This window comes from Aspergillus puulaauensis, chromosome 2, assembly GCF_016861865.1.
Source record: "Aspergillus puulaauensis MK2 DNA, chromosome 2, nearly complete sequence".
Taxonomy (NCBI): Eukaryota; Fungi; Ascomycota; class Eurotiomycetes; order Eurotiales; family Aspergillaceae; genus Aspergillus; species Aspergillus puulaauensis.
In genome coordinates, this window is record NC_054858.1 from 680,043 (window position 1) to 706,368 (window position 26,326).

General features: G+C 50.2%; 15 protein-coding genes across 15 annotated transcripts; 8 read left to right on the top strand and 7 right to left on the bottom strand.

The window, feature by feature from the left end:
• Positions 1-540: 540 nt before the first annotated feature.
• On the top strand, positions 541-848 carry APUU_20290S (uncharacterized protein; the record flags this gene model as incomplete). Its single annotated transcript, XM_041698914.1, has 2 exons — positions 541-723; positions 777-848. 2 exons carry the CDS (start codon positions 541-543, stop codon positions 846-848), a joined length of 255 nt encoding a protein of 84 aa, XP_041552052.1.
• Positions 849-1,205: 357 nt separating this feature from the next.
• On the top strand, positions 1,206-1,540 carry APUU_20291S (uncharacterized protein; the record flags this gene model as incomplete). The annotated part of the gene is made up of 2 exons (XM_041698915.1): positions 1,206-1,293; positions 1,356-1,540. 2 exons carry the CDS (start codon positions 1,206-1,208, stop codon positions 1,538-1,540), a joined length of 273 nt encoding a protein of 90 aa, XP_041552053.1.
• Positions 1,541-3,429: 1,889 nt separating this feature from the next.
• APUU_20292S (uncharacterized protein) lies at positions 3,430-4,206 on the top strand (the record flags this gene model as incomplete). Its single annotated transcript, XM_041698916.1, has 2 exons — positions 3,430-3,817; positions 3,896-4,206. 2 exons carry the CDS (start codon positions 3,430-3,432, stop codon positions 4,204-4,206), a joined length of 699 nt encoding a protein of 232 aa, XP_041552054.1.
• Positions 4,207-5,273: 1,067 nt separating this feature from the next.
• Positions 5,274-7,060, top strand: APUU_20293S (DUF3176 domain-containing protein; the record flags this gene model as incomplete). Its single annotated transcript, XM_041698917.1, has 2 exons — positions 5,274-5,725; positions 5,776-7,060. 2 exons carry the CDS (start codon positions 5,274-5,276, stop codon positions 7,058-7,060), a joined length of 1,737 nt encoding a protein of 578 aa, XP_041552055.1.
• Positions 7,061-7,564: 504 nt separating this feature from the next.
• On the bottom strand, positions 7,565-9,363 carry APUU_20294A (uncharacterized protein; the record flags this gene model as incomplete). Its single annotated transcript, XM_041698919.1, has 2 exons — positions 7,565-7,668; positions 7,725-9,363. 2 exons carry the CDS (start codon positions 9,361-9,363, stop codon positions 7,565-7,567), a joined length of 1,743 nt encoding a protein of 580 aa, XP_041552056.1.
• Positions 9,364-9,771: 408 nt separating this feature from the next.
• On the top strand, positions 9,772-11,990 carry APUU_20295S (uncharacterized protein; the record flags this gene model as incomplete). Its single annotated transcript, XM_041698920.1, has 5 exons — positions 9,772-10,418; positions 10,481-10,694; positions 10,749-10,806; positions 10,856-11,063; positions 11,111-11,990. 5 exons carry the CDS (start codon positions 9,772-9,774, stop codon positions 11,988-11,990), a joined length of 2,007 nt encoding a protein of 668 aa, XP_041552057.1.
• A 24-nt stretch (positions 11,991-12,014) lies between these two features.
• On the bottom strand, positions 12,015-13,706 carry APUU_20296A (Zn(II)2Cys6 transcription factor; the record flags this gene model as incomplete). The annotated part of the gene is made up of 3 exons (XM_041698921.1): positions 12,015-12,242; positions 12,305-13,125; positions 13,178-13,706. The coding sequence occupies 3 exons, from the start codon at positions 13,704-13,706 to the stop codon at positions 12,015-12,017; spliced, it is 1,578 nt and encodes a 525-aa protein (XP_041552058.1).
• A 254-nt stretch (positions 13,707-13,960) lies between these two features.
• Positions 13,961-14,749, top strand: APUU_20297S (uncharacterized protein; the record flags this gene model as incomplete). The annotated part of the gene is made up of 4 exons (XM_041698922.1): positions 13,961-14,276; positions 14,326-14,438; positions 14,506-14,624; positions 14,713-14,749. 4 exons carry the CDS (start codon positions 13,961-13,963, stop codon positions 14,747-14,749), a joined length of 585 nt encoding a protein of 194 aa, XP_041552059.1.
• A 343-nt stretch (positions 14,750-15,092) lies between these two features.
• Positions 15,093-16,070, top strand: APUU_20298S (uncharacterized protein; the record flags this gene model as incomplete). The annotated part of the gene is made up of 1 exon (XM_041698923.1): positions 15,093-16,070. One exon carries the CDS (start codon positions 15,093-15,095, stop codon positions 16,068-16,070), a length of 978 nt encoding a protein of 325 aa, XP_041552060.1.
• A 163-nt stretch (positions 16,071-16,233) lies between these two features.
• On the bottom strand, positions 16,234-17,095 carry APUU_20299A (NAD(P)-dependent oxidoreductase; the record flags this gene model as incomplete). Its single annotated transcript, XM_041698924.1, has 2 exons — positions 16,234-16,604; positions 16,711-17,095. The coding sequence occupies 2 exons, from the start codon at positions 17,093-17,095 to the stop codon at positions 16,234-16,236; spliced, it is 756 nt and encodes a 251-aa protein (XP_041552061.1).
• Positions 17,096-17,724: 629 nt separating this feature from the next.
• Positions 17,725-18,684, bottom strand: APUU_20300A (uncharacterized protein; the record flags this gene model as incomplete). The annotated part of the gene is made up of 1 exon (XM_041698925.1): positions 17,725-18,684. One exon carries the CDS (start codon positions 18,682-18,684, stop codon positions 17,725-17,727), a length of 960 nt encoding a protein of 319 aa, XP_041552062.1.
• A 150-nt stretch (positions 18,685-18,834) lies between these two features.
• On the bottom strand, positions 18,835-21,242 carry APUU_20301A (C2H2-type zinc finger protein; the record flags this gene model as incomplete). The annotated part of the gene is made up of 3 exons (XM_041698926.1): positions 18,835-21,004; positions 21,052-21,103; positions 21,155-21,242. 3 exons carry the CDS (start codon positions 21,240-21,242, stop codon positions 18,835-18,837), a joined length of 2,310 nt encoding a protein of 769 aa, XP_041552063.1.
• A 323-nt stretch (positions 21,243-21,565) lies between these two features.
• Positions 21,566-22,603, bottom strand: APUU_20302A (uncharacterized protein; the record flags this gene model as incomplete). Its single annotated transcript, XM_041698927.1, has 4 exons — positions 21,566-21,640; positions 21,693-22,227; positions 22,282-22,309; positions 22,369-22,603. The coding sequence occupies 4 exons, from the start codon at positions 22,601-22,603 to the stop codon at positions 21,566-21,568; spliced, it is 873 nt and encodes a 290-aa protein (XP_041552064.1).
• Positions 22,604-23,604: 1,001 nt separating this feature from the next.
• Positions 23,605-24,435, bottom strand: APUU_20303A (DODA-type extradiol aromatic ring-opening family dioxygenase; the record flags this gene model as incomplete). Its single annotated transcript, XM_041698928.1, has 1 exon — positions 23,605-24,435. The coding sequence occupies one exon, from the start codon at positions 24,433-24,435 to the stop codon at positions 23,605-23,607; it is 831 nt and encodes a 276-aa protein (XP_041552065.1).
• A 206-nt stretch (positions 24,436-24,641) lies between these two features.
• On the top strand, positions 24,642-26,258 carry APUU_20304S (Zn(II)2Cys6 transcription factor; the record flags this gene model as incomplete). Its single annotated transcript, XM_041698931.1, has 4 exons — positions 24,642-24,736; positions 24,787-25,821; positions 25,871-26,178; positions 26,224-26,258. 4 exons carry the CDS (start codon positions 24,642-24,644, stop codon positions 26,256-26,258), a joined length of 1,473 nt encoding a protein of 490 aa, XP_041552066.1.
• Between the last annotated feature and the right edge of the window lie 68 nt (positions 26,259-26,326).

Here is a 26,326-nt window from a genome sequence, read left to right on the forward strand (position 1 = left end):
TTATGTACTTAGTGGTGCGCGGTATTTGTGACTATACAGATTCCCACAAGGGTAAAATCTGGCAACAATACGCGGCTATGGCAGCCTGGAATCTAGAAGACCTAGCTAGGGAATGCCGGAGGGTGCAGAGATGGACTTTCTTCTTTGTTAGCCAACCTTTGGATATTCCTGGTGGCGTAGCTAGTCCGGCCAATTCTATAGCTATCCTGTGATGAGTAGAATAATCCCATGCGCACTACGTTAGTTGTGAATTTCTCCACAAAGTCAACTCCACCTCTAGCCTTGACTCAAGCTTCCTTGAGGGATATTTACATGGGAGCAACAAGGAAATAAAGGGAGTAAGCGAATATCGCTCGGCATCGGAGCGAGATCGCTTCGCATATGCCCCGGATTTGTGGGGATCCCACGCAATCGGGAGTGATGAGCGTAGGTGAGATGCAATATAAAGGCAGCAAAGATATATCATATCATGTCGCTGGATAAGGAAAACAAGGAAACAACACTTCCCTGATTACCCTACGAGTTGAATAGCACGGCACCATGGAAGCCTCCAGGAGAGGCAGCACCCACCGGGAGAATGTTGAAGCCAAGCCCAGCGGACTGTTGATGCACGAGGATGTCCAGCTTTCACCAGAGGAAACGAGGGCAGAGCGACGCTTGGTGTGGAAGATCGACCTCATCATCCTCCCCCTCCTATCGTTGATGTATTTCCTCGCTGCTCTGGTATGTATGCCTTGTCGTTATTGTTGAAGCACCAAAGACTTACATATGGATAGGATCGAGGGGATGTCAGCAACACAGAAGTGGCTGGTATGGGCACGGAGCTGGCGCTGACAGCGTCTCAGTAAAGCCACTGCGTATCCTTCTTTTTCATCGGCTATATTGTCTTCCAGCCCCCGGGCCAACTCCTAGTGCGAAAGATACAACCTCATATCCAGCTGGGAACGGCTCTGATCGGATGGGGCCTCTGTACGACTGTGTCAGTCCAGTCTCGATACCCGTGCTAGACCCTTGACTTACTCAAGGCTGTATGCCGAATATGCCTGGGTCAAAATTGGCAGACGGTTTCCGGTCTTTGTATTCTTGTGGGTTGCTTCGAGGCCTTCATCCAGGCAGCGCCTTTGTATTTGTCCATTTGGTACAAGCGAGAAGAGTTGGCTACCAGGGGGGCCATATTCTTATCGATGATGGCAATAGCGGGGACCATGAATGGCCTCATCGCCTATGGTATCCAGATCGATTTGAACAATGTTCACGGGTGGCTGGCGTGGCGATGGATTTTGCTCGTTGAAGGTACCTACAAGTCCCAGGCAGAGCCGTCCTGTCACGGCTGACCATTTGCTTCCTTTCCCTAGGAGTCGTGTCGATTGGATCAGGGTTTTTCGTTATGGCATTGCTGCCTCCGGTCCCGGAAAGAGCCCACCGGTTCTTCACGGCGGAAGAGAAGCAGATTGCGATTCGGCGATCCAAACAAGCCTTCAACACTCCCCATACGGGGGTCAAGCTCAAACAACTGCGCTTCTCTCTCGGTATCCAATAAGCGCAAGTCCAATGTGCGCACCACCAGCAAAGGCATACATCTGATGAAGAAACCAAATCATACAGCTGATCCGGGATCTCCCGCTGCTCGGCGTACCGCCGTACCAACAACCATCTGCGAATCTCCGGTGAACCTTCCGCAAAGCTCAACGCTGATTTCCACACGTTAACTGCAGTACTGAAGCAAGCCGTCTTTGCACCAGCGCGAACAAGGAGTTTAACGGATTTAATCTGTCGGAATGCACAAGCAAACATAAGCGCAGACCCGACGACGTGACCCTCAAAATCGATATCCGATTTAGAATCGATGGAGAGTCGGACAAGCTGGGGTGTAATTAAACTAGGCTCCGGCGCCTTCTCAGAAAACTCACTAACCAAGGCACGCTGAGCTCCAGGGAGAACAAGCAACGTGGTTAGCGGGTGGATTCCCCCTAGACAGTAAGAATAAGTGTTGAGATAGAAGACTAATAGGTATATAGTACTTCTAGTAATAAAACAGGTAGTAAAGATTTTAAAATCCTTTATACATATATAGTATATACTTCTATGAAGCCACGGGACTTTATTATATTCAGGATCAGAATTAATATACTGTTATTATTAAAAATAACTGCTGTATATTTAATAGATAATTCCCAGATCTTACTAGTTCAGATATCCAGTAGATAAGGTACTTACCTGTATTTTCTTAGTACTATCTAATATTATATATAAAGAATTAAACAACCTTTTTTCTAAGACTAGATTATATCTAGAGTCTATACTATTCCAGCTGTCTCGTCTTTAACCTGTACCAGCTACTTATTCCCCCAGGTAACAACGTCGGTGCTCTCCCAGACGAACAAGGAGCGAGATGCTATGCCCACATATATTAACTGTTAAGCCATAGAACCGAGATAACTATATTTAAGTGCGGCGCCTTTAACTAACGCAAGATAAAATAATGATAGTATGCTAGTATATAAAGAGTCTTGAATTTAGGACTCACTATTTCTCAGATATAGCTTGTATAGGTGGGTACGTGTATATACTATTGAACCAAGTTTATTATCTATACCCAGCCCTAACGCTACTACAGCCCATGTCCACGGTATATTAGTTTCCTTTAGATGACAATCACACTAATATCTCATACCCGAATAGCCTATATCATCCACTGTTTATGTATATCAAGTACATACGACCACAGGGTATGGAAAACAGGGCTTCCCGTCCGCTCAGCCGTACTTAAGCCACACGCCGGCTGGTTAGTAGTATGGTGGGTGACCACATGCGAATCCCAGCTGTTGTATGTTTTTGTTTTCTTTTATATTTCGAGTATCTGTAAGATGATGCTTCGAGCTCATTATTTATTGCGCTGTCGATTCGCGCGGAGACGATGCGTGTGGCTACTATAACAGGCACGGGGGGAGATCGCGATGGTACAGTACACAGACACTAGTTGGCTGTGGACCTCTCATTAGTCAAACATTCTACTGCAGACCCTCTCGAACGATCCTTGGCAAGTTCACGGCTTCGGCACATTATAATCGATAGCCAGAGCGCAAGCAGACTTTTCATGGCGCGCGGGGACTGCCATTGTGAAGCCCGTGCGCGGGAGGCTCTGGGGCACAGGACCCTTGTTACAGCCACTCAATCTTGGCCGTCGATGTTGGCTCTCCACACTCATCTTGCTGCGATGACTTGAGTCGTCGATGCGGCCAAGGGTCGTATTCGTTTCAGGAGATCTCTCAGGCGATCTGCCAAGGGTTCTGTCAAGCAACTCAAGCGAGGCTCAGCCACCTCTGTCCGTTGTCTGTCTTCACCATCTGTCCATCCCCTTTCTCCCCAGCTTTCCTCTGCACACACGACCAGTATCGCTCGTAAACCTTCTCGGATACCCTCAAAAGCATGGATGACAGCTTCTACGACCCGCCCGCTGGCTATGCACTCCGGAAAAACGGCACGTGCGGTGCGGATCAGGAGACGTGTGGGAATCCCTGGCTTGACTGGCACAACTGCTGCCCCAAGGGCACGGAGTGCAACGAGCACAACACCTGTTGTCCGGAGAAGGCAGGGTGCGAGCAGTGGCTCGTGGAAGACCCGCACTGTGCAAACAATAAGACCTGGGACCTCTACGAGACCGAGCCCGGCGGCAATTTCTTCTGCTGTTTGAGCACGTCGAGCGCCTACCTCGCCGGGGGCCTGGAGTCCAACGGGAGTGCTACTACAGGTATTGCCTGTGCTGACGGGATTCCGGACGGGGCAAAAGATGAAGCCTTGGTTCCAGTCGCGAGAGGTGAGATTCACATAAAGAAATGCCACACCCTGTGTTCGGCCGCGAGAATGAAGAGCTGACTGCGATATTCCTGGCTAGGCACTGCGTACCAATCATCTACCAACAAGGGAGCCATTGCCGGTGGTGTCGTCGGCGGGTGTGCTGGACTGGCTCTCATCATTGCCCTGGTTTGGTTCCTGATGCGTCGACGGCGGCAACAGGCTCGGGCAACCGATCCTCTCACGAGTTCTGATCCTAGCACGCCAGCCCAGGACAAAAAAGGCGTATATGGGTTCGAACTTGACAATAATGCTGTGCGGCCAGAGCTACAGGGTAATCCCAATACAATGGCTCATGAGCTGCCTCCAGACACGGTACCCCAAGAGCTGCCTGCGAGCCCGGTTCGGTAGTAATGGGCAGCCCGGGCTGCTGGTATATATCATGATTTACGGCGTTGACAAAAGCGAAAGGCTCTAGCGTGATCCTTCATTTCTTTACAAATTTTGCTTGCACTTTATACCCGCTGGTGCCATGACTGCCCAGCCTAATACAGTTCTTGTTGTATTGGGGGTTGCTGGTATTTGAACCCAAGTTCATCCCTTGCAGGATGCTAGGGAAGAAGTTGTTGAAGCTGTACGCCGTGTGGTTGCTGCAGAGCATGAGGAACTGTATACGGCCAGCACTACTCTTTCGTGTGAAAGGCGTGGCTCTGCCTTGTTTCATCCTCCCAATATCGCGGAGATGGGGGATTATGGGCAAGAGAACCGGACAGAGAATATCCCGTAGCTCGCAGCGTACGACGCCAGAAAAAGGCCTTCTGATAACTGTAATTAGATCTAGACAGATTTTTGCGAGGTCTTAGTAGCTAGGAATTCTTATTTCTAGTTTAAAAAAGGGCTCTTAACTAAGATTAACTATAAAAGTATCGATAGCCTCTTCTACAGATAGTGGTTCATCTGAGTAGAGCAGGAACTAAAGAAGATACATTCTGTAGTAGTAATAGTACTTGTTAACCTAGTACAAGGCTATTTTAATGGGCAATAGAATAATTAGAACTCGAGCCCTCTGATTTTCGGCATCTGCAGCTATGCCTGCTCAAGCCAGTGAAGGGTTGTGGCGAGCTGTTCGGGCTGCAAAGCGACAAGATCTGCAGGCCCGTTAGCCCTTGGAGACCCCTACAGCCCACCGGAGCTGTGAAGAGCCTATGCCGACATGACGATGGACAGCACCGTGTGGGCCATAACTGAAGAATTCGGCCGACACTATACTCAGCCGGGAATGGATTTACCTGGACTGTAGACATCATCGCGGTGCTGCTCCACGCTCCACAGCCCTAGTTTCACTTGCGCGCCCGATGAGGAAATCAAACTGTCGTGAGCCAACTCCGACGAGAATTTTTATTGTCAGCAATGTCTCCAGCTCACCCCGATAACGAGTGACTTTTCACCTCTCTTGGGGTCGCAGGACAGTTGCGAGCATGGCAGAGATAGATAAAGGACACCGACTCAGCTACGTCCGACTCGACGACATACCAGAACCCTCACAGCAAGCGCGGCAACGACCCCTATCATCGGCCGAACAAGTCTTCCTGCAGTCTCAAACAAAGAGCTTCTGGGGAGCAAGCTGGACCCTAGAAATTTTAGGGTGTCTCACCTCGATTGCCTTTCTTGTTGCTATCATCGTGGTACTGTTCTACTATGATGGCAGACCAATGCCCCAATGGCCGTATGGCATTACTCTCAATGCCCTTGTTTCTGTCCTCTGCACGGTCATGAAAGCTACCATGGCCTTCATCCTAGCCGAGTCTCTCGCCCAACTGAAATGGTCCTGGTTTCGCGACGGAAACAAGCTGAGTGATCTTGCAGTCCTCGATGCTGCAAGTCGCGGGTTCATCGGTGCTTTCGTCGCTCTATTCCAATTCCTGCCTCGGTGAGTGCTATCCCTGGTGCTGCCTTGGCCTGACACTGAACCTAGCCTAGCCATCTCATTACATTCGGGTGTCTCGTTCTGGTCATAGCAGCCGCTACAGACCCGTTCGTCCAGCAAGTCATCGGCATCAACATGCGTTCAGTGCACGCCCCAGGCCACTCGTCTATTCAGGTTTGCAATGCCAGCACGTATACAGATTACGGCGAGGGCGCGGGCCCCGGACAAAACCTAGTGCCGCTTAGAACCGCTGGTGCAATCTATTCTGGGATTTACCAGAACCAAAGTCCCAACAGTAACGCTGTCTTAGCGAACTGCCCAACGGGGAACTGCACGTTTGCACCATACCAGTCTCTTGGATTCTGCAGTCGCTGCGCCAATATCACTGACTCCCTTCACCTATCCAAGACATCGCATGGTCCAATGCTGAGCGAGTACCACTACACGCTACCTAACGGGTTCTCCTTCACCACTGCCCAGAACATGGTGTATTTGATGAACGCCACAACAGGCCTCGATTTGATCAAGCTAGCTGCAGCAGACCTACCGCTCATCCTGAACTTCACCGCTATCAGCTCAGCAGGCTACGGGACAACTGAGATCAGCGCCACAGAATGCGCGCTCTACTTCTGCCTCGAGACGTACCAGGGTACTGTGCGAGAAGGGGAGTTCTCAGAAACACGCACTTCAGTCTCAACCGCCTCTAACGCCTCCACGTCCTCGTTGGAGGATTTTGCCATTACCCCAGACGTCTGCTACGTCAACGGGACACGCCGCGAGAAACCATACATGAAATTCGCGGAAGATTGCATATACAAAATCAGCTGGCTAAGCCGTCTGGCCATGTCTAATTCCCTTTCACCATTACTCCAAGGCAAAGGGTCTCTCTTCGTGAGCAACAGACCGAGCTGGAAACCAGAGACCCTCAAGGCCGTCTACGGCACGCAAGGAAACTACACCGACATCGCCTCAGTATTCGAATCGCTCGCTTCCTCGTTAACTCTACAAGCCCGATCAAGGGCCTCCAGCACAGTCGTTACAGGGACTACCTGGGCAGTGCAGTCATTCGTGCATGTGCGCTGGCCCTGGATGATTATGCCGGGGATGTTGGTGGTGCTTAGCGGCTTCTTTCTGTTTATTACGATCCTGCATACGCGCAATCAGTATATCTGGAAGTCGTCGCCTCTGGCGCTGTTGTTCTCGGGATTAACTGTTGATGCGTCGTCACCGCTGAAAGCGGATCCAACGCTGAAGGGAATGGAGGATACGTCGAGAAGGATGGACGTTTGGTTGGAGACGTCGGCTGAAGGACCAAGGTTGAAGGCTGTGCCGAGGTAGATTGGGCAAAGGTTCGATTGTATAAATAAGATAAGTAATAATATAATAAAATTATAATCTATATAAAAGAACAAAATTGGAAAAAAATAAAAATAATGAGTTTATAAGATTTTAGATTCATTTATAATTTCCATCCATATATATGTAGGCCAGGTGCTAGAAATCTGAGCAATCAGCCCATTCTATCACCCGAGTTTAAACTGTGCCGTCAATGAATTCAGGCTGATTGGAACTCCTGGCACAAATCGGACAATCAAACAAATCGTCGCTGCGCACCAGGATAGGTATTCGTTCTGTAAAGGTATATAGGAACTGATACAAGCAAGTAGAACATTACACCTACTCGCTTGGATTTACCCTAGCACTCTCAAACTGAGATTAAATAAGATGAAGTCACCTCCGAGCACTGCTTCAAGATACGATCGGTGTATATATCTACGGCAGATAGCCGTAGCCTTGTAGGGTGCTGTTCTGCTAGGGCTGGGTAACAAACAGTCCTGTGCCTCAGGATACTTTCTGTCCCAGACCTTGATATTGCCATCGAGTGATATACGCCGGTGTAGACCCAGGTCCTCCATTCCGTGTAGCGTATGCCCCAAGAAGAGTTCCTACAGAGTCAGCGTTCGCGCAGAGTAAATGTCTTTATACGAGAAGACATCCTTACCTGTGAATCTTCCCGTCCCGCCACTGACTAGCACAGCTTCCACGGTCTGACTGAACCTGAGGTGGTTGAACTCGGGGAACACAGCTGTCAGGACGTAATGCGAGTCCTCCTTTGCCTGGATCTGCAATTGGGCTCTGATCTTTGTCTTAGATGACAGCGGTAGGGCCTTGACGATGGTCTCTGGCACGGCCACATTTTGGGTTGCAGGTTTCTTCAGGTCATCTAGTAGGGTTGTTCGGAAACGGACGTGTGGAACCAGGGTTCCATTTGATGGTAGTGGGAGGAGCACAATTCCTAGATCAATATGTTGGTATTGGGTCAGGAAGATAGTCACACCGAATTCCTCCTCATCAGCTGTGGGAGCGAATGACACATCCACGGTGTAATTGAAATAGGTGTGGCTTTGACGACGTGCAACAAGCGAGATGGCCGTTTCTTCAACACCGACGCCAGGAATACCGGTTCCCGTGAGATTTTGAAGTGAAGGAAACAAACGGAGAGAGTTTGGGTACTCTGGTGGTGAGACTGTGAAAGTACCCTCCTCGGGGAATCTCCAGAACAGAAAGTGTTGAGGGATGAGAGTCCCGGGGGCAAAGGTGATGTTATCTGGAGCATCGGCATATGCTCCATTTCCGCCGATACTGTTGTTGGAAGGATTCGGCAGCTGCCATCCAGACATGCGCCCCTGTACAGGCTCAAGAATTGGCCACCCCCCCTCCTCCCATCTCACGGGGAAAAGCACTGTCTCCCGGCCCATAGGGTAGATCCTCCAGGCTGGACCGGAGCGGGTGGCCAATGCAGTACCCCACCAGTTACCATGACTGTCCTGGAAGACATCGGCATGACCAACGGTCTGGAAGTATGCTGTGGTCTTTCGATTGGTGAGGATTGGGTTCCCAGAATACCCCTGATACGGGCCCGTAACCTTTCTTGATCGTGCAATGGTTTGATGGTGACCAAGCTCCGTACCCCCTTCTGCAGCAATGAGGTAGTACCAGCCATCCTTCTTGTAGATATGTGGACCCTCTACAATTGAGGCACCGGTCCCAGCCCAGATATTGACCTCTGGTCCTAAATCCCCTGTCTCCAGGTCGATTGTCTGTTGTGTAATACCCGCGGTCGAGGCATATACTGTGCCATCGTCGTCCCAGAACAGGTCCGGATCTATGCCGCTAATATTAAGCATAATAGGGCCACCCCACGCATCATCGGAGTAGATATCTCTTGAGGTGAAGAGTAACCCTGTGTTTACGCCGAAAGTAGGAAACTGATGGGCGTATGAGGTGATAAGATAGAATACTCCATGGTGGTATCGTAACGTCGATGCCCAGAGACCGTCCTGCTGGGTTTGAGAGGTGCTGTTTGTGATCTCAGGCACCTGTTCAGGACGAGTAACCACATTGCTGATTGGCTTCCAGTGAAGCAGGTCTTTGCTGGCGTATATAGGAAGTCCGGGAGTGGCAAGAAAGGTTGAGGTTGTGCAGAAAAATGTGTTGTCCTCTTCAGGGACAAAGACACAGCTTGGGTCCGAGTGCCATCCAGGAAGAATGGGGTTTGTATACGTCGAGTTGGGAGAGGATTTTGCCAATGAAAGGAATGTGAATACCGTGAAGCGGGAGCATGCTTGTCGGAACTTCATGTTGGGGCAGCCCTTCGTTTGTTACTGTGTCTTTATATTTGGCAATTTGTGACGCCTTTAGACATCTTATAGCTCTAAAGCTGGCTAATATGGTGGGACAGGAAGGAGAGCAGGAAATCACCTCCAAGAACAACATAATCAGTGAAGAACGGGATAGGGGGATAAATTTCCTGTTCTCCTCCGACAGATTCCATTATTCATTCAGCCGAATTCGGCTTTTATCGTGCCTCGGTGGAACGATGACCGAGAACACAGCGGTCTTTTCTAAGTGTGCGATACTCTTCTAGATGGATGGTCTGATTCTTTCTGATTGTTGCAATACATCCAAAACCAAACACTTTCGAATTATCATTACTCTTAGTGGATTTCCGGTGTCGCCTCTACCGTATATTACCTGCGTCTTGCATTATGAGGCTGTTATCCTTATTGATCTTCATACCCTTCCTCCCACTTTGTCCAGCATTAGTATGCTGGCGCAATACGAGCTGCGATGGACCCCTGGCTCCAGCATTCACAGGCCCCTGGGAATCCTACATTTTGGCACCCAATTCCCGGTGGGTCGAGCCGAGGAGTATCTTCACGTTAACCAACACAACCGCCTCGCCGTATCCCGGATCCATCACACTCACCCGCGGTCAGTCTTTGTACGTATTAGACTTTGGCTTTGAAGTCGGCGGTGTTGTGCATCTGGACTGGAGCACAAATGATACAGGACAGCTCGGACTCGCCTTTTCAGAGGCGAAGAATTGGATCGGCGAATTTTCGGACAATTCGCACGCCGGCGACCCAGATGGAGCGATATATGCGCCTCTAAGCAATGGCACTGGAACTTATGTGATGCCTGACAATCTCCTCCGGGGCGGCCTTCGGTATCTTTCTCTTTTCCTACCGGGGAATGGATCCGTTACTATCTCAAACCTCACCCTGGAGATGAGTTTCCAACCTACATGGCCCAACCTAAAAGCGTATCAGGGCTATTTCCACTCGGATGATGAGTTGCTCAACAGAATCTGGTATGCCGGAGCGTATACTCTCCAAGCTTCCATAATCCCCAGGTAAGAAACTGGATCGTGCAATCCGGCAGTTGAATCCCAGAACTGACAGGAAGGCCTGTTAGTAACGCAGGCGGTGGAATAGATGCGGCCCCTCCTGAATACCCATGGAACTATATCGGTATTGCAGCGAATGGGAGCTCTGTGCTTGTCGATGGCGCAAAACGTGATCGCCTTGTGTGGCCTGGGGATATGGGAATTGAACTACCATCACTATATCTAAGTCTTGGTCCCGCCAGTGGTGTCAGAGAGGCCCTAAACACCATTTATGATCATCAGGTGAGCGACCTACATTTATTAATCGGGTGTCTTTATACATTAACTCGTGGATAGAACATCGATGGCTCGTTTCCTCAGGCAGGCCCGCCTTATCTGGCTCAGGATAGTGATAGTTTGTTACCCCCCAACAACCTTGCTGGTGCAGAATTGACTTGTTACAGCCTACCATATGTGGACCATGATAGCGACGTACTACTATATCCTCTACACGGATGACATGGACTGGTTATCGCAATACTGGGCCGGATACATCAAAGCGATGGAGTTTATCTATGCGAAGGTCGCAGCAGACGGACTACTGAACGTCACAGGCACAAACGACTGGGCACGTCTAACACAAGGGGGGAAGAACAGCGAAGCAAATATGATGTAAGAAATGGAGATGAAACAACGGTAAACTGATTGCTGACGACCAGACTCTACCACACTCTCACCACTGGTGTCACCCTTGCCCGATGGATTGACAATGACTCCCAATTCATTGGAACCTGGCTGGATTATTCCTCTGCACTCCGAGAAGCAATCAATCTATACTGTTGGGACACGTCATTCGGAGCCTTCAAAGACGACGCTGGGCCATCAACACTATATCCCCAGGACGCAAACAGCATGGCAATTGCTTACAACGTCGTCTCCCCCACGAGCAACGCCTCTCGGTGCATCAGTGAGTATCTACACACGAACTGGAACGAACTCGGCCCTGTCTCGCCCGAGCTCCCGCACAACATCGTCCCCTTCATCTCATCAATCGAGCTCCAGGCGCACTTCACATCCGGACACACGCTTCGTGGATTAGATCTCATCCGAAGGACTTGGGGGTGGTACCTCAACAACCCTAATGGCACGCAGAGTACTCTGATCGAAGGGTTCAAGGACGATGGCTCGTTTGCCTATCGCTACAACAAGGGCTACAAGGATACCAGCTACACATCGCACGCACATGGCTGGAGTACCGGGCCCACCTCGACATTGACCGAGTATGTGCTTGGGCTTCGCGTCACGGAACGTCTAGGGAGGTCCTGGAGACTGAGCCCGCAATTTGGGGATTTAACCCATGTTGAAGGTGGTTTCGTCACTGCTCTCGGTAGGTTTAGGGCATCGTGGGAGGTGACGCCCCGAGGGTATGAAATCAGGGTCGATACCCCTGCGAAGACGCGTGGCGAGATACTGCTTCCTGTTTTACCTGGGTTGGAAAATAGGGTTCAGCTCGACCAACGTCGTGTTGAACATGCAATCGGAGATGGAGTGCTCAAGGTCCAGGTGGCGGGCGGTTCTCATCTGGTGAAAGTGTCATGACATTATGCGTATTTGAAATATATCTTAAAGTGAGTCAAAAGCCGTATACCTCCCATTCTCTATGCACTCCTTTGCCTTGGCCGAGATGTTCTCTGCATCCAGCTGATCTCCCGCCGGCACTACCGGTAAGGAGAGTTCTCGCTTCTGCAGGGCAAGGGAGTGTTCTAGTAGAAACCGCACCATCCACCCGTCCAGTCGGTGAGACTCTGTGGACACGAGGCAGGTGTTCTGAAATATCATGAGTCTATTGATCTAGGGGAAAAGGTCAGTCAGGTGCGTCCAGATGCTGGGAGGTGGGTGTGGGTGGGTGATACCATGGCTGTAGTGGCAGGCCAGTATTGTTGGAGCTCCATTAGGGCCGCGAAATTGGCGCTGAGCTCGCGCCGTGCACTGGGGATCTCTTCCTGCTCACCGAACAGCATGGTGTGTAGGAGAACAGCGGATGAAACGGTCGTCATGTGCCCGACGGTAGGGTATAGGGCCTCGCATCCCTGTAGCTGTCGGGAGAGCTGGAGGAGGCTGCTGAACGAGGAAGCGTGGTATTTGCAGCGAGCGGCATAAGCATTATATATTGAAGACGGAGTGTGGTTTCTGGTCTCCAGGAAGCGGAAATACAACAGCGAGGAATAGTAGTGGTACGCCAGGTGTAGGGCGATAAATAGTCCGCCCAAGCTGTTATGCTGGTGGTCCTGAAGGTTTTGAATGGTAAAATGAACGCCAGCGGGAAGCTGCCCTTCCCAGTCGTCTAGCTGTTGGGTGAGCTGCTCGACGACCTGGTCCAGTTCAGCGGTGTCGGTAGCATTGTGGCCATTAGTAGCAGCACGGCGGTTTGAATCCTGAATCGGGCCAAACAAACGGACGAGGGATATCATATGGGCCCACAGTCCAGGCCTGTGGGGAGCTTCAAGGGTCGATTGGCCTGGTGAAAGAGAGCGAAAGGCGATTTCCTCCAGAGGGAGGTCAGTGGACTCGCCCAGGCCATCCATATGGCGTGGTAACCCGAGGGCAGAAAAGCACCAGCGATCTGCCATGTAGAGTGACCACCAGATCCTGCGTGCTGTTTCACGGGCAATGACCGTCCCGTCCATCGCAGAGGAATGGAGGTGCATGATCTCAGCCATACTCGTGGCAATCCCTTGGCCGAATAATTAGCTGGCTGGCTGGCCGAGGTAGAAAGAAAGTCTTACGAGTAAACAAGGCCGCAGAGGAGGTTTCGCAGTTCCCTGCGCTCAGTGTCGAGAGCAAGATACATGCTTGGATGTTTTCAATACAGACATTCTCGAGGTCAGCCTTCAGCCGTCGCTTAGCCTCTGCAGCCATGGCTATCTCCAAACCATGGCGGTCCGGGTATGATGAGAATTTTGACGCGACAGCGCAGATGGAGTACAACAACGTCCCGCACAGCGAGCGATCGCGCAGTTGGGCCCGCAGCGTTGCTGGATGGAAGATGCTATGGGGCCGATCGTGAAGCTTGTCCAGGTAGATTTCAACCAGCTCTACGATGGTCTCCCAGGGCACGTTGGGAATAACAATGGTTTCTTCTTTTTCCTTTTCCTTTTCTTTTTCTTTGCGGCTGGTTGCAGCAGTCGAGGGCTGTAGTCGGCCACCACACTTTAGTTCTCTTTGGTGGCAGGAGGCGCAGGGTTCGCCGGGTCCTGCACGAATGCATTTCCGTTTTGACTCACGGCACTGTGGACACGCTCGGGCGGCCTTCATGTTCACGGAGTCGTAGTTTGATAAAACTGGGATGGACGATGATGATGATAACCCGTCGATGCCGAACACTGACCGGACGATCACGAGGCAAACCGGGAATGGACGCTCTCCATTGGTTGATCGGAGATAACACTCACAGTCCGGGAATGGCGTCTTCTGATTGGCCTGAAGTCTTCTTAATACTCCCAGCCCACAAGGTATAAGTATGAGGATAGCGCCTCTCCAAACTCATCAAATAAAACCTTCAACTCATTATGTCTTCTCTTTTGGAACCTGTCACAATCGGCGGTAAACTCTCCCTGCGAAACCGGGTCGTCATGGGCTCCATGACCCGGAACCGCTGTGTGGACGACTACAAGCCTGGCCCAGCACATGTCACCCACTATGCGGAGAGAGCAAGGGACGGAACAGGGCTGATCGTGAACGAGGGCACCTTTGTTGACTGGGCGGGCTGCGACTGGACACACTCCCCCTTCATGATCACCGAGGAACATGCCGCCGCCTGGCGAGCCGTGACCGATGCTGTGCACAAGGAAGGGGGCAAGATCTTCTTCCAAGCCTGGCATGCGGGTATGCAGACCTGGTACATGGTAAACTTTCACGATTGACTTTCTCATAGGTCGGATCCAGCATGATGAGATGCCACTCATGAAAGAAAAGGCGGGTCGCGTGCTGGCCCCGTCTAGCATCAAGGCCGAGGGCGGGAAATATCGAGACCTACCAGGCGCCCCTGTGAGATGACACACACACACACAAGGTATTATGGCAGAGCCAAAGTAACTGACTCGATATCCTCCAGGGACACACTACGAATGTGGTCGCCATCGAAGATCCTCGGCAGCTCGTGGAAACCTATCGACGCTCGTTGCTGCTGGCGAAAAATGCCGGCTTCGATGGCACTGAGCTCCTGGCTCAAGGGTATGTCGATCCAATCCACTGTCTCTTTTATACACAACTTATGATGGAGACAATAATAATATCCGCGCTGATGGTACTTCCTAATTAGGCTTCGTTGGTACTTGGTAGTCAGGCCGGTGGGCTGACCTGTAGTCACGTTACACACACCCACATCACACTCCACCTTCCGATCAAAATCCAGTGACCCACCAACCGTGCAGCCACCTGGGCGTTTTCCCTAGCTGGACTATTTGTACTTGTTAATCCAATCAACGACCATTTATATTGTTCTGGTCCTCCAGTCTTTGCGAGAGGGGAACGGAAAATACCTATGTGGTTTCGCCACCTGGATTCGAAGAAAGTGTCATTTTGTGTTAGTAAAAATAACTTCACCTTTGATGCTCATGCACTGAATCTAACCCAGCTAGCAAGCTCCTAGATCTACATACTTGTTGTGTTCCACGACTTATCCCTCCTTCCCACGAAATTATGAGCGTCGCTCCTTCCCCAGCGGGTGAGCCACGACGAGCTGCACCTTCGTCTTCTCTCGAGTCCGGTGTTTCGTCCGTCGGACCATCTAAACAGCACACAATGTTAACTGCAGCCGCTATTGACATTGACCCATCTACAATAATCCGCTACAAGGGACCTGGGCAACTTCTGAAGGTTGCTCTCGAGAAACAGGACGCGCTGAGAAATCGCAAGACAGAACAGCAGACACTCATTTTCAAGCCAGTAACCGAAAAACAGTTGAGTACACTGCTGGACCACATCCAACGGCACAGCGGGATATTTAAGGTTGACTACGACAACTTGAGTGAGCTGCTGGTGCTCAAAGTGATGCCGGGCTGGGACCATGAATATGCCACAGCCTTCCTGACCAAACCGATCAATAAACAGCTCGATTCAATGGACCTCGAGAACGAATATTGCTGCCTCGCGTCTCCGGGAGTGGAACTTCACAATGGATTCAAGGAACCGGATGCTTGTTGGATCCCGAAGTCCTCTCCGCGACGTCCTACTTGTGTTGTCGAGATCGGGACCTCAGAGCCTCCGTCACGTTTAGCCATTGATGCCCACCGCTGGCTTGAAACTTCCAATTCTAGTGTTCGCCTAGTGATTACTGTCTGCTTCAGGTATCTGCTGGCGGAAACAGATGAAAGGCCATTAACTATCTCTGTTTGGTCCCTCGTTCATCAGCAGCACAACACAACCACCAGAGATCCCATTGCTCTTGCGAAACAAACGACTATACTTAATGTTGGCAGAAAGGATGGTTTATTGTCAGTTTCCGGGTCTCACTTCGACCCATTTACGGGGACGGAGACTGAAGCTCATGAAATACGACTCCCGCTGCCATCACTTATAGGACGCACTCCCGCTAATCCGAGAGAAAGAGATGTTATCCTAACGAAGGAATCAGTGCTCAACTTGTTTGAACAGCTACTAGAAAGCCGAAGAGTCTAGCTTTCCTCTTACTCTCCTTCAAGCCATGTATTATAGTCCCCAAGCTGCAGATCAATCAAATATTTCATACTTAATACTTTGATCAAAACATAGAGTATCGTCCTCTTTGACATATCTATATATGGCTAAGTAGATACGCTACCGGTATACGCTCAAAGACCAACTATTTCTTTTTCCGACTCCGTATCTGTTTGATAATCGCGATCATGTCTTCCTCCGCCAAATCTGCTTCGATTGCCTCCGTATACAGTTTACCGCATACATCCATTAGTGGCATCTGAACATGTTCTGTTTCCGCGGCAGATTTTATAAGCTGCGTGCTATTGTAGCATTCCCTAACTGACGCCTGTGGAGACCAGTCCTCATTAAGTATCTTGTTGACCTTAATCTTGGAAAAGGCCGATGCCATAAGAACTTGCGCGAACGCTGCAAGATCAAGACCCTGGGCTTCGGCCAGACTCATTGACTCGGCGAGCCCAGCAGTCAGAGTGGTGGCCAAAGTGTTGATGGTATATTTTGTTTTTAGGCTGGAGCCTATCTCGCCGCAGTAGACAGCAGTGTAAGTTAGAGATTATATAACTAAAAAGCTTAATAATCTAATCAAGGTCTATATTCCCTGTTATTATTCTAACTAGCTTACTCTTTTTAGCAGGAACTTTGCTACCGCTGACAGGCATCTCCAGATATCTGCCCCCGGCTTCCTGGATGATCCCGCAGAACAATTTGCTGGAGTCGACGGGTATCGAACTGGCGTTGACGATTATCTTCCCTCGTACGGCTCGTCTGAAATCATCGTCTAGAATACACTCTATTGCTGCGGTATCAAAGAGCATCATAAACAGCATGTCCGAGCTCTCCGCTACCTTTGCGGGTGTGGATGCAATGGATATGGATACCGCGCCGGCCTGCTCGAACATTGCGTATTTGGCGGGACTTCGATTCCACACTGCAAGGTGCGCTTTTTGGGCGAGATTGCGCGCCATGGGTCCGCCCATGGTCCCCAGGCCGATGAAGCCGAGTCGCATGATAAAGCGTTACCGGATGGACGAATGAACAGAATGATCGGGCGATTTGGGCACTGCCCTTGTTGGCTTTTTTTTAAATAAAATATTTTGAGAAAGAATGAGGAATAATCCAAGGTCATGAAGCAAGTGAGATCTCCGAGGATAGCCGCTTTGCTGTCAGATTAGCGAAACAAATCAGGAAGGACTTGATCTGAAATACCGGTAGTGGGAAATCCACACTGAATGGTAAGCTGCTGGTGAACCCACCCTTCCGTGTCCGGTGAGAGCAAGTGAATGGACGAGAGAGACAAAGCCAATGCTTGAGTCATTGTTGGAGACATTGGATCGGACTCGTGGGCTCTACTGCAACTCCGAGCCCCAAAGCACACACCTTTTCAGTGATGTGTAATTGATATATTTCACCAGCCATCTAACCACTACTTGTAACCTGTCGGACTTGCTGAACAATGTGTTAACTAGCTCAGCCCTATGAAAATGAAGGTCAGATTCATCAAAGCTAGGTTCGGATCAAAAGTCTACGACGCCTGCTCTTAAAGCAAGCCACTTGTCAAATTTTGAAGCCGAAACTTGCGAAGAGAACGATTGAGCCATGAATTAAAATGTAAAATCAACTTATGCCTACATAACATCTAGACAGTATTTATAGGTGATCCTCTTAGGTAGGCATCCAGCCCTCTAACAAGAAGATCCTGAAGATTCCGAATAGTCTGGTCCGAGTACCACGCAAGATGTGGTGAAACAGTGAGGTTCGGGATATCCTCATACAGTAGCGAGGTGTTTCGCTGTGGCGGTTCATTCTGGAAAACATCCGTAGCAGCGCCTCCAATTTCGCCTTGACGAAGAGCAGAAATGAGCGCCTTCTCATTGACAATGCCCCCGCGAGATACATTGACCACAATGACATCCCTCCGCATCATCCTCAACTCCTTCTCATCGATAAGATCAATCGTGTCGTGAGTTTTCGCAATCGTCACGATGACCACCGATGCCTGCTTCAGAGCAGCCTCGAACTCCATACGTCCTTCTCGCAGAGTTTCCCTCGGCGTCCCTTTCCGGTCTGCAATGATAACCCGCATACCGAGAGCGCTGGCTATTTTTTCGACCTTTTTCCCGAGAAATCCATACCCGATGATTACCAGGGTCTCGGAAGAACACGAAGGCGGAGGCGCAGGGAAATAATGAGTCAATGTGCCTTTCTCTGCATATTCATTCGATCTCATGCACCGATTATGCATTTCAACAATTTTGCGACGCGATGCAAGATATAATGCCATGGCATGCTCACTCACGGCATCCACGTTGGACTGGGGCGCCCGAATGACTGTGACGCCGCGTTTGCGGAAGCCCTCGAGATCAACCCATTCAGTTCCGGTCGCCATTGCGTAGACGCATTTTAGACGGGGACATTGGTCGAGGACGGCGCATGAGATTGGGATGATGGTTGTAATTGCAATGTCGGCGTCGAGGAGTCGAGTTGCAACGTCCTCGCGGGTCGATGATGTATAGCCTCGATATGTGTGTGGAAATGGGAACTTGGGGATGGGACAGTGGCACTCTTCGAGGCACACGATATGAGGACCAGTGCTCATGTTGTCCGAACAATTTGAGGTGAAGGAGCGAGAATGGGGACGTAGGGTAGAAGTGCTGGAGAAATGTTCTGCCTGTGAATCTACCCCGAGGAGATTGTGGAGTCTACCCCGACGCACATTTAGTTTTTCGATACAGTTGGGGTTTTACATCTAGCCATCCTTATGTAGACTAATCATACTCGCGTAAAGCTGAAGACTTTTACAGAAGGAATCCGCCAGCTCAAAAACGTGCGTTCCTTTGAGTGTCTCGGCCAGCAACTGGATCACCGCGACGGCCAATCGATTTTCCCCCAAGGAATGAACGAGCCTGGTTTCAGCAATTAGGGATTCAACTGTTCCCACAAGCCGCCTTTCCTGTGGATGGAGGTCTTGCACGTCCTGTATTGTCTCGAGCCACTTGCTGAGGAAGATGGCGCATTCCAGATTACACAGACTGTGGACGATAGACCAGGTGAGTGTTTGTGTCCGCGAAACAAACTCGATTCCTTCACGGATGAGTATACTCAGCGAATGGATGCTCTGCAGTACGGCCCTGTTGACTTCAGGGGATCGGATCGGGCGGGGAGCCATCCGAAAGGCCTCAGCAATGACCATTGCATCGTGGGTTTCCAAACGGCGAAACGGACCGATGTTAAAATGCAATCGAGTATATGCAAGTCGAAAGATTGCGGTGGAATTAAAGGAAAGTGCGCCATTGAGAGAGCTAGGGTGGTTTGACGATTCCTTTAAGGACTCCCAGGTCAAATGCCATCGCCGTAGTGCAGTTTCGAGAATGGTTATCGTGGTGTGGGATAGAGTATTTGTCGACGGGGTGCATTCGTCTTCGTGGGGGACAAAAGTAGGGCAAAACTCCCTCGACAGGTAGACTTGCTGAAACAGGCAATGGATCAGAGTAATGTTCCCAAATGAAGACCAGCTAGTGTGGTAGATGTGCGGTGGAGAGTATTTATTGGACGAAAACAATGCATCGAAGCAACGGCCGATAGATATTTCTGGCCAGGGGTTATCGCGATGTATTCGACTCCATTCCTCACTACTTGCCGCGCGCCACTGCTCCTCCGGAAATGGCATATGCAGAAATCGAATTTCGCTCGTCATCAAACTCGGTGGGATATTATAGGTGACGGAATGCAGGTTAAGTAAAAAGTAAGACACCAGGACTGTGCGTCGCTTGCTTTCCCGCTCAATCCATTTGTTCCAGCTCATCTCATTGAGCTGTTGGGGTTCAGATAGAAAATCTCCATGCCGAAGAGCAAAGGATAGTTCTGTTGCCAGAGTAAACGCATCCCGCAGAAGCGCTTTGTGGTTCCACGTTGCAAATGACATGACTATAATAATAGCCTGTATTGTTTCCAGGCTCAGCGAAGATTCTTGATCCGATCTGTCAACATTTTCAGACAGCAATGTTTGCGAAGGAGAGGGAGATGCATGCAATGGTGTATGGGCAACCGCCTTGACATCATGCGCACGGCGTCGTAGATGGTCGTCGATCAAGGCCCTGGCACTCTTCCAGAGTTCAATTGCTTCTTCCCGTTCAAAGCGAAACTGTGCACCCATTGCGAGGATGGCTAAAATCAACATGAGAGGACAAGACGCCAAAGAGAATGTAGGCAAATGTAAAAAAGGCAAATGGTCGTAAAACCCACTGAAGAAACCTTCCAGATAGCGGGTCAGGGCGTGTCTCGAAGGCCAATGGAATGCTGGCGGCAGGACATGTCTATGATCGTTTATCATGCTGGAAATTGTGCCATAGTCGCTGCGAGTCATTTGGGGGCTGCAAGGCTTTGACCCGTAACCGAATCGCGAAGGCTGCGGTTGATCTTCCGGTTGGAGTGAAGGAAGTCGAGACATGTCTTCATTCAGGCCAGGGCCACGTTGATCCTCGGCCGAGTTGAAGGCTGGAAAAGAGTCTGCCTGGAAGGACTGAAAAGGATCGCTCATGCCGTAGTGGGCGAACGATAAAGAACACAATGGAAGGGCTGCTGCACTTGGGTCCAGGCCTAGGCCCGAGTCTCCCCAAAGGACATCGAGGTCGTCAAGAATCTCGGAGGGCAGCAAAGACTGACTCGCATCTGGATCTGGTTGTATTTGGTGTGGGTTATCATTGACGTTCCCCGTCCCTAGGGCGATCCCTGCTGGGTCAGCGTCGTGGGATGTGCGATGCTGACTCTCATCTGGCTGATCGGTTGGCATTTCAGACGCCATGTAGGGTGCAGGGCTGTGGGAAGGAGCATCATGCTCATTTGAATGCGGGATATTCGATAAGGCGACGTGGTGCTCTGTCTCATCTGCCTTCCTGGTATGCCGTAACAGCAAGTCGCTGCTGCTGTCAACACGGGCCATCGGATACAACTACAGGGAACCCACCCTCTGGAGAACCTTTGCCCGCAGGAACAATGGAATGGTCTTTCACGAGTATCTGGTGCAGCTTAGCCCCGCCAAGAAAAAGAACAGAGGTAGAAACACATACGGGTCCGCTCGTGTCGCAATAGATGTTCCGTTCGAGAGAACTTCCGACTGCAGTACCTGCATGGGGGCACTTTCACGCGTGCTCGCATTGTGAGATGGACAGATTCGTCCTAGAGTGGCAGTGATGTTGGGGTGAGATGAGGATATGGAGCAGACTCTTTCGAGAAACTTCCCCTCATTCTTGGCAATTTACCCCACGGTATTGGTTCTGTATTGCAAACTATACAGTAGCCTTCCACGGTATTCCTCATATTATCTGGCTCTTGGAAGTTCCATACGCGAGCAAGCCTATAGTTGCGTTAAGAATACACAGAATAATAAAGCAAGATGCCTTGGGTCCATTACTAGATAGAAGACACTGAGAGAGTAAGAGAAACCACAGACTTAACTACCATTACCATATGCTCTCAGCCTAATTAAGGAAGTCGCCGTTTGCCAGCACCTTTTCCATCTCATAATCAGGCTGAAACGCGCAATAAAGGGCCTCCTTTTTTGTCATCAGTAACATCAGGGGGTGCTGACAGACTACATAGACTCACCGGATCGCTGACAGCGTTAAAGGTGAACTCGCAAGCCTGGTCATTTGCAAACATCTTTTGCTTGCCACTTCCCTCTGCCGCGGCATCTACAAGGAGTTGCACCTCACAGGATCGCTCCATCAATGTGTAGAGATATGTCGCTTCGTCAACGGTTCGACCAACTGTGAGTAGTCCGTGATTCTGGAGGATAAGAGCCTTGCCCTTCGGTCCTAAGCACTCGGCCAACTTTGCTCCCTCGTCGGCAGAGAGAACAACACCTCCAAACTCAGGATAGACAGCGTGCGCATCCCCATAAAAGTCACAGGCATCTTGGTTTATCATCTCCAGCCTCCTGCCAAATGCAGAATATGCCTTGCCGTACTTCGAGTGCGTGTGGCACGCAGCATTGACGTGCGGGTATCTCTTGTGCAGGTGAGAATGGATCTCGAATCCGGCTGCGTTGGCTGGAAGGTGAGTTGCGCCTCCGACAGGCTCACCCTGTTCATTCAAGAGAATGAGGTCTGAGACTTTAATAAGACCAAAGTGTACCCCATATCTGTGAAATGCTCGATTAGCTACGGCCCGATGAGCACCGCTGTACCATACTTACGGGTTCGTCCAGAAACAATCAGCATGCTCTGAAATTTTCTTTCAGCTACCATCGAGGGCATTGCATCAAGGTATTCTGAGAACTTACCAGGATCTCTCAAGCTGATGTGTCCAGCAAGGCCTTCTGCGAAGCCTTTCCGGGCAAATACTCGGAACGCACCGGCCATATGCTCCAGCATCCAGCGACGCTCCTTTTCCAAAGACGTGAAGGATGGAATCCCGGTAATTGTCACGCCATGCGACAGTCGCTCGATAGCACTCTTGGAGTCATCATTGTGAGTCTGAGTAGGAGTGGACTTGGTATGGACTAGAGTGGTCGACATTTTGGAAGTGCTTGGAGCTGTATCTATCGGTGCGTATAACGGACGTTTTATAATGTTGCCTTCAGTTATTACCAAGAAATATTGCATTTCAAATTACCCCGACTTCTGGCACTACCTGAGTTACTTAGTTACTTTACTCCCCTCAAGCCAAGACGACGACCAATGGATCGTACCCCGCCCCCAACATCATGAGCCCTGTATCCGAAACCCCAGCCCCAATTCCAGTGCCTAAGCTATATGGTTGATTGGGGCTTTTTACTATTCCAGGCCTGTCATTCGCTATTGATGTAGTAGCTGATAGCGATTCAATCAAATTTCAAGGGACGAGCAACCACCAGGGCACGAAATGGTCTTATTTCTGCCATGGTAATCATTGCTAACTCCTAGTAACACACTGAAATACAGTTTGAAGATATCTTTGACTTTCCGAAAGCAAACAAAATACTCATGGTACAGAAATCGAAGAACCTCTCCAAATCTTTACATATATTATTTCGTCATTTGTAGCACGGGTAATGTCAGTTTGAAATGGCTTTGTTTAACCCTCGCGGGCGCTGCTAGATTAAGCGCTTTAAACCCGAGTAATCCACGTTGATAGGATCTTACCCATGTTTTACGAGATTGGTGTGCTCAGCCCTACACAGCATAATTGGCGCCTTGAGGTAAATTGTGTACTGGGACTAAAGGCTACACGATCGGTAGGTTATTCCGCAGGTACCGGAAAGTCCAGGCAACCGACCAGATAGTAATGTCCAGCCCAGCGGCATGGGGACTTAAACAATAGGTACATTTTGATTACTACTAAATTGCTTAGACACAGTCTCACCTTATCGAGGCCATAAGTGGAGGAAACAATTAAGATCGTACACTACAAAGACAGACAAAGACAGAAAGACTAGATAAATTCCATAGTAAGAGCCTGGTTAAAGCAAATAACATTGCCTTCTGCCCAATCGGCTGCACCGTCATCGTAGCTCGTAAAGACGTTGGCAAACTAGTTGTCACCACATATAAAAGCTCATTGGCGCCCCTTTGTATTCATAACGGGCGAATCTGATGCCCGGTGTATCCCCTCCAGCCCCCGACGCAACCATATATGGCATGAGATGCTCAGATGCGCCACGCGGATGAGCAGAACGGCTAGTTGGATCCGCTCTCCAACCGAGGAGGGCCTCCTCTCTATCTGCAGAGTTCGGGATGGATGCCACGGATCGTAAAAACTCCTCGAACTGCTCCGCGCCGGTGACGGGTTCATTCGTGAAGAATGCCTTGGCTATAGCATTGAAATCATGATATGACCCTCCACTCCCAATAATCGCAAACCCGGCATCACGGAACCGAGCCACGGCCTGTCCGAGCTTGATATTCTTTTGGGTGCAATCGTCCTCGTCGCGTCCTTTTATGATCGACATTTGCACAATCGGGATGTCTGCGGATGGACGCAAGAGGGTCATGGGGACGTAGACTGCATGGTCCAGTCCACGATCGTTGTCCAAGACAGGGTCAAACCCGTGGTCCCGCAGTTGGTTCGCGATCTCGATGGCTAGTTTTGCGTTCCCAGCGACTGGATACTCGAATGAGAATGCTGCCGGGGGGAGAGTGTTCCGCATGTCCTCGTAGTCGTAGTATATTCCGGGATTATCGCTAGCAGTGATATGCGGCTGGCCGGTTTCCCAGTGGGCTGAGAACAGCAGGATGCCTTTCACGCCGTCGAGTTTACTTGCGTGTTGGCGAACGAGTTGTCTGTAGGATTCTTGATCGGGGTCCAGGAGGGGAAAAGGGCCCGTCCCATGGGAGAGGAATAGACACGGGGCACGAGGATTGCAGCTCATTTTGTCATTAAGAGAAACATCGAATGATGGCAGATATAAAGAGGGTTTGGTAGTATACGAGTGAGTATATATATCATCCGTCCTCACGCTAGTCCGGCACTAGTCCGACGCTAGCCCGACGCTAACGGAGTAGCGCACAACACTAATTCTTTGCTGCGTCACCTTCTTCACCTCCACCCATTCATGACGACAATCATCGATATACTATGCAGTCCACCAGGTCGCTCAATGCGTGTATTGCTTGCTCTTCCCATAAGCGTAAATGCGACAGGCTTATCCCCGTCTGCAGGCGCTGTGCTCTGTAATAATGTGATTACATTTGGAAGTGCCGCCCCACTAACATATCTTAAGGCGCAATCTACCCTGTCAGTATGGCGGACCTGGTGCCATGCAGAATATATCTCTCCGCTCCTCGCAGACCGTACCGAATTCATTAGAACCTGCCAGTCGATGGTGCTCGCCATACTACTTCCATCAATTTGCGACCCGAGCTCGCGGAGCAGACGAACTGGACGACTGTCTAACATCATGTCTGTTCGTCAAGCTTCGACAGTTTAACATTGATCTGGATAGAGCTATCACTCGCTATGTGCAGTGCGTACATCCATGGCTGCCGATGATTCACCCGATATTCCTGCGCCAAAGAGTTGCCTCCTTACGAGATGCACCCTGTGCCGAATCTGCATCTCTCGCCCTCCATGTGCTCCTTATAACCCCGCCGGAGCCCACATCCATAATCCCTGATAATCGATTACCCTCCCTATATAACGAGTGCAAGTCTATATTCTCGCTTATGCAGGTATCTCGGCCCGACCGGCTTGCTACTATCCAATCAGGACTGCTTCTATCTATTTATGAGCGCGGCATTGGCCATTTTCCCGGCTCATATACAACGCTCGCTTCCTGTGCAAGTCTAGGAGTTGTGAATGGTCTGCGCCAGTCTCATACATATACTTCCATCTTCGACGAGGAGAAACGGCGTGTATGGTGGGCCATATATCTCCTCGACAGACTCTTCTATCACTCGGACGAAACCATTGACCGGACTTTTCTTATTCAGAATGCTCAGCTAGGCGATGAGCTTCCTGCTGATGACGATCTGTGGAGTCGAACCTCTGACCTTGGTCCGTGGACCCCAGATATCCCGAGACTCTCCTCCGATGCTTTGGGCAGAAAAGTTGGATGTTTTGCGCTTCAAGTCCAGGCCGTGTATTTTCTGGACATGGTCTTGCAGTCAACGAAATCCCAACTAGCGACTCCCGCGGGATTATCTGAGCTTGATACTCACAAGCTTGATGTATTAATCCGGCGGGTCACCATGGACACAATAAATGCCTTTGACAAAGACTGGGAGACTTTATACAGAGCAGTAGTTATATTTCTTTTGTAAGTCACTCCCGGACATGGTTTACAGCCGAATGGCTAACAGAAGCAGAGCCCTCATGGAACTGCACAAGGGTATGCTGATGACTCCTTCAAATAACGCCAGCAGTCCAGCATCCCGATCCGAGAGCGCTTCCACAGCAACAGCAACTATAGAAATGACACTGAATATCCTGCACGACATTGTTCGGATGGATGACGTCCTGAAAGTCCAGAGGATGCCGCTGGCGGCCGTTGTGCTGCTTCAAAAGGCTGGGTCCATGGCTTGCTGGCTGCAGATAAATCATGGACGCAGAGTCGAAGCTCTCCAGCCGGTCATTGAATCCCTGGAACGAGCAAGCCGGCGATGGGTGGTTGCAGGTTAGCCAGCCCCTAGTATTCAGTTTCTGATATTGACACCCGTAGGTGAAATTGCGTCCCAGCTCCGTATTACGAGCTGATGTTTTTTGGACACATACAAACCGGTACAGACAAGCTGTGGATCGCCGATCCCCACAAGACGAGAAGC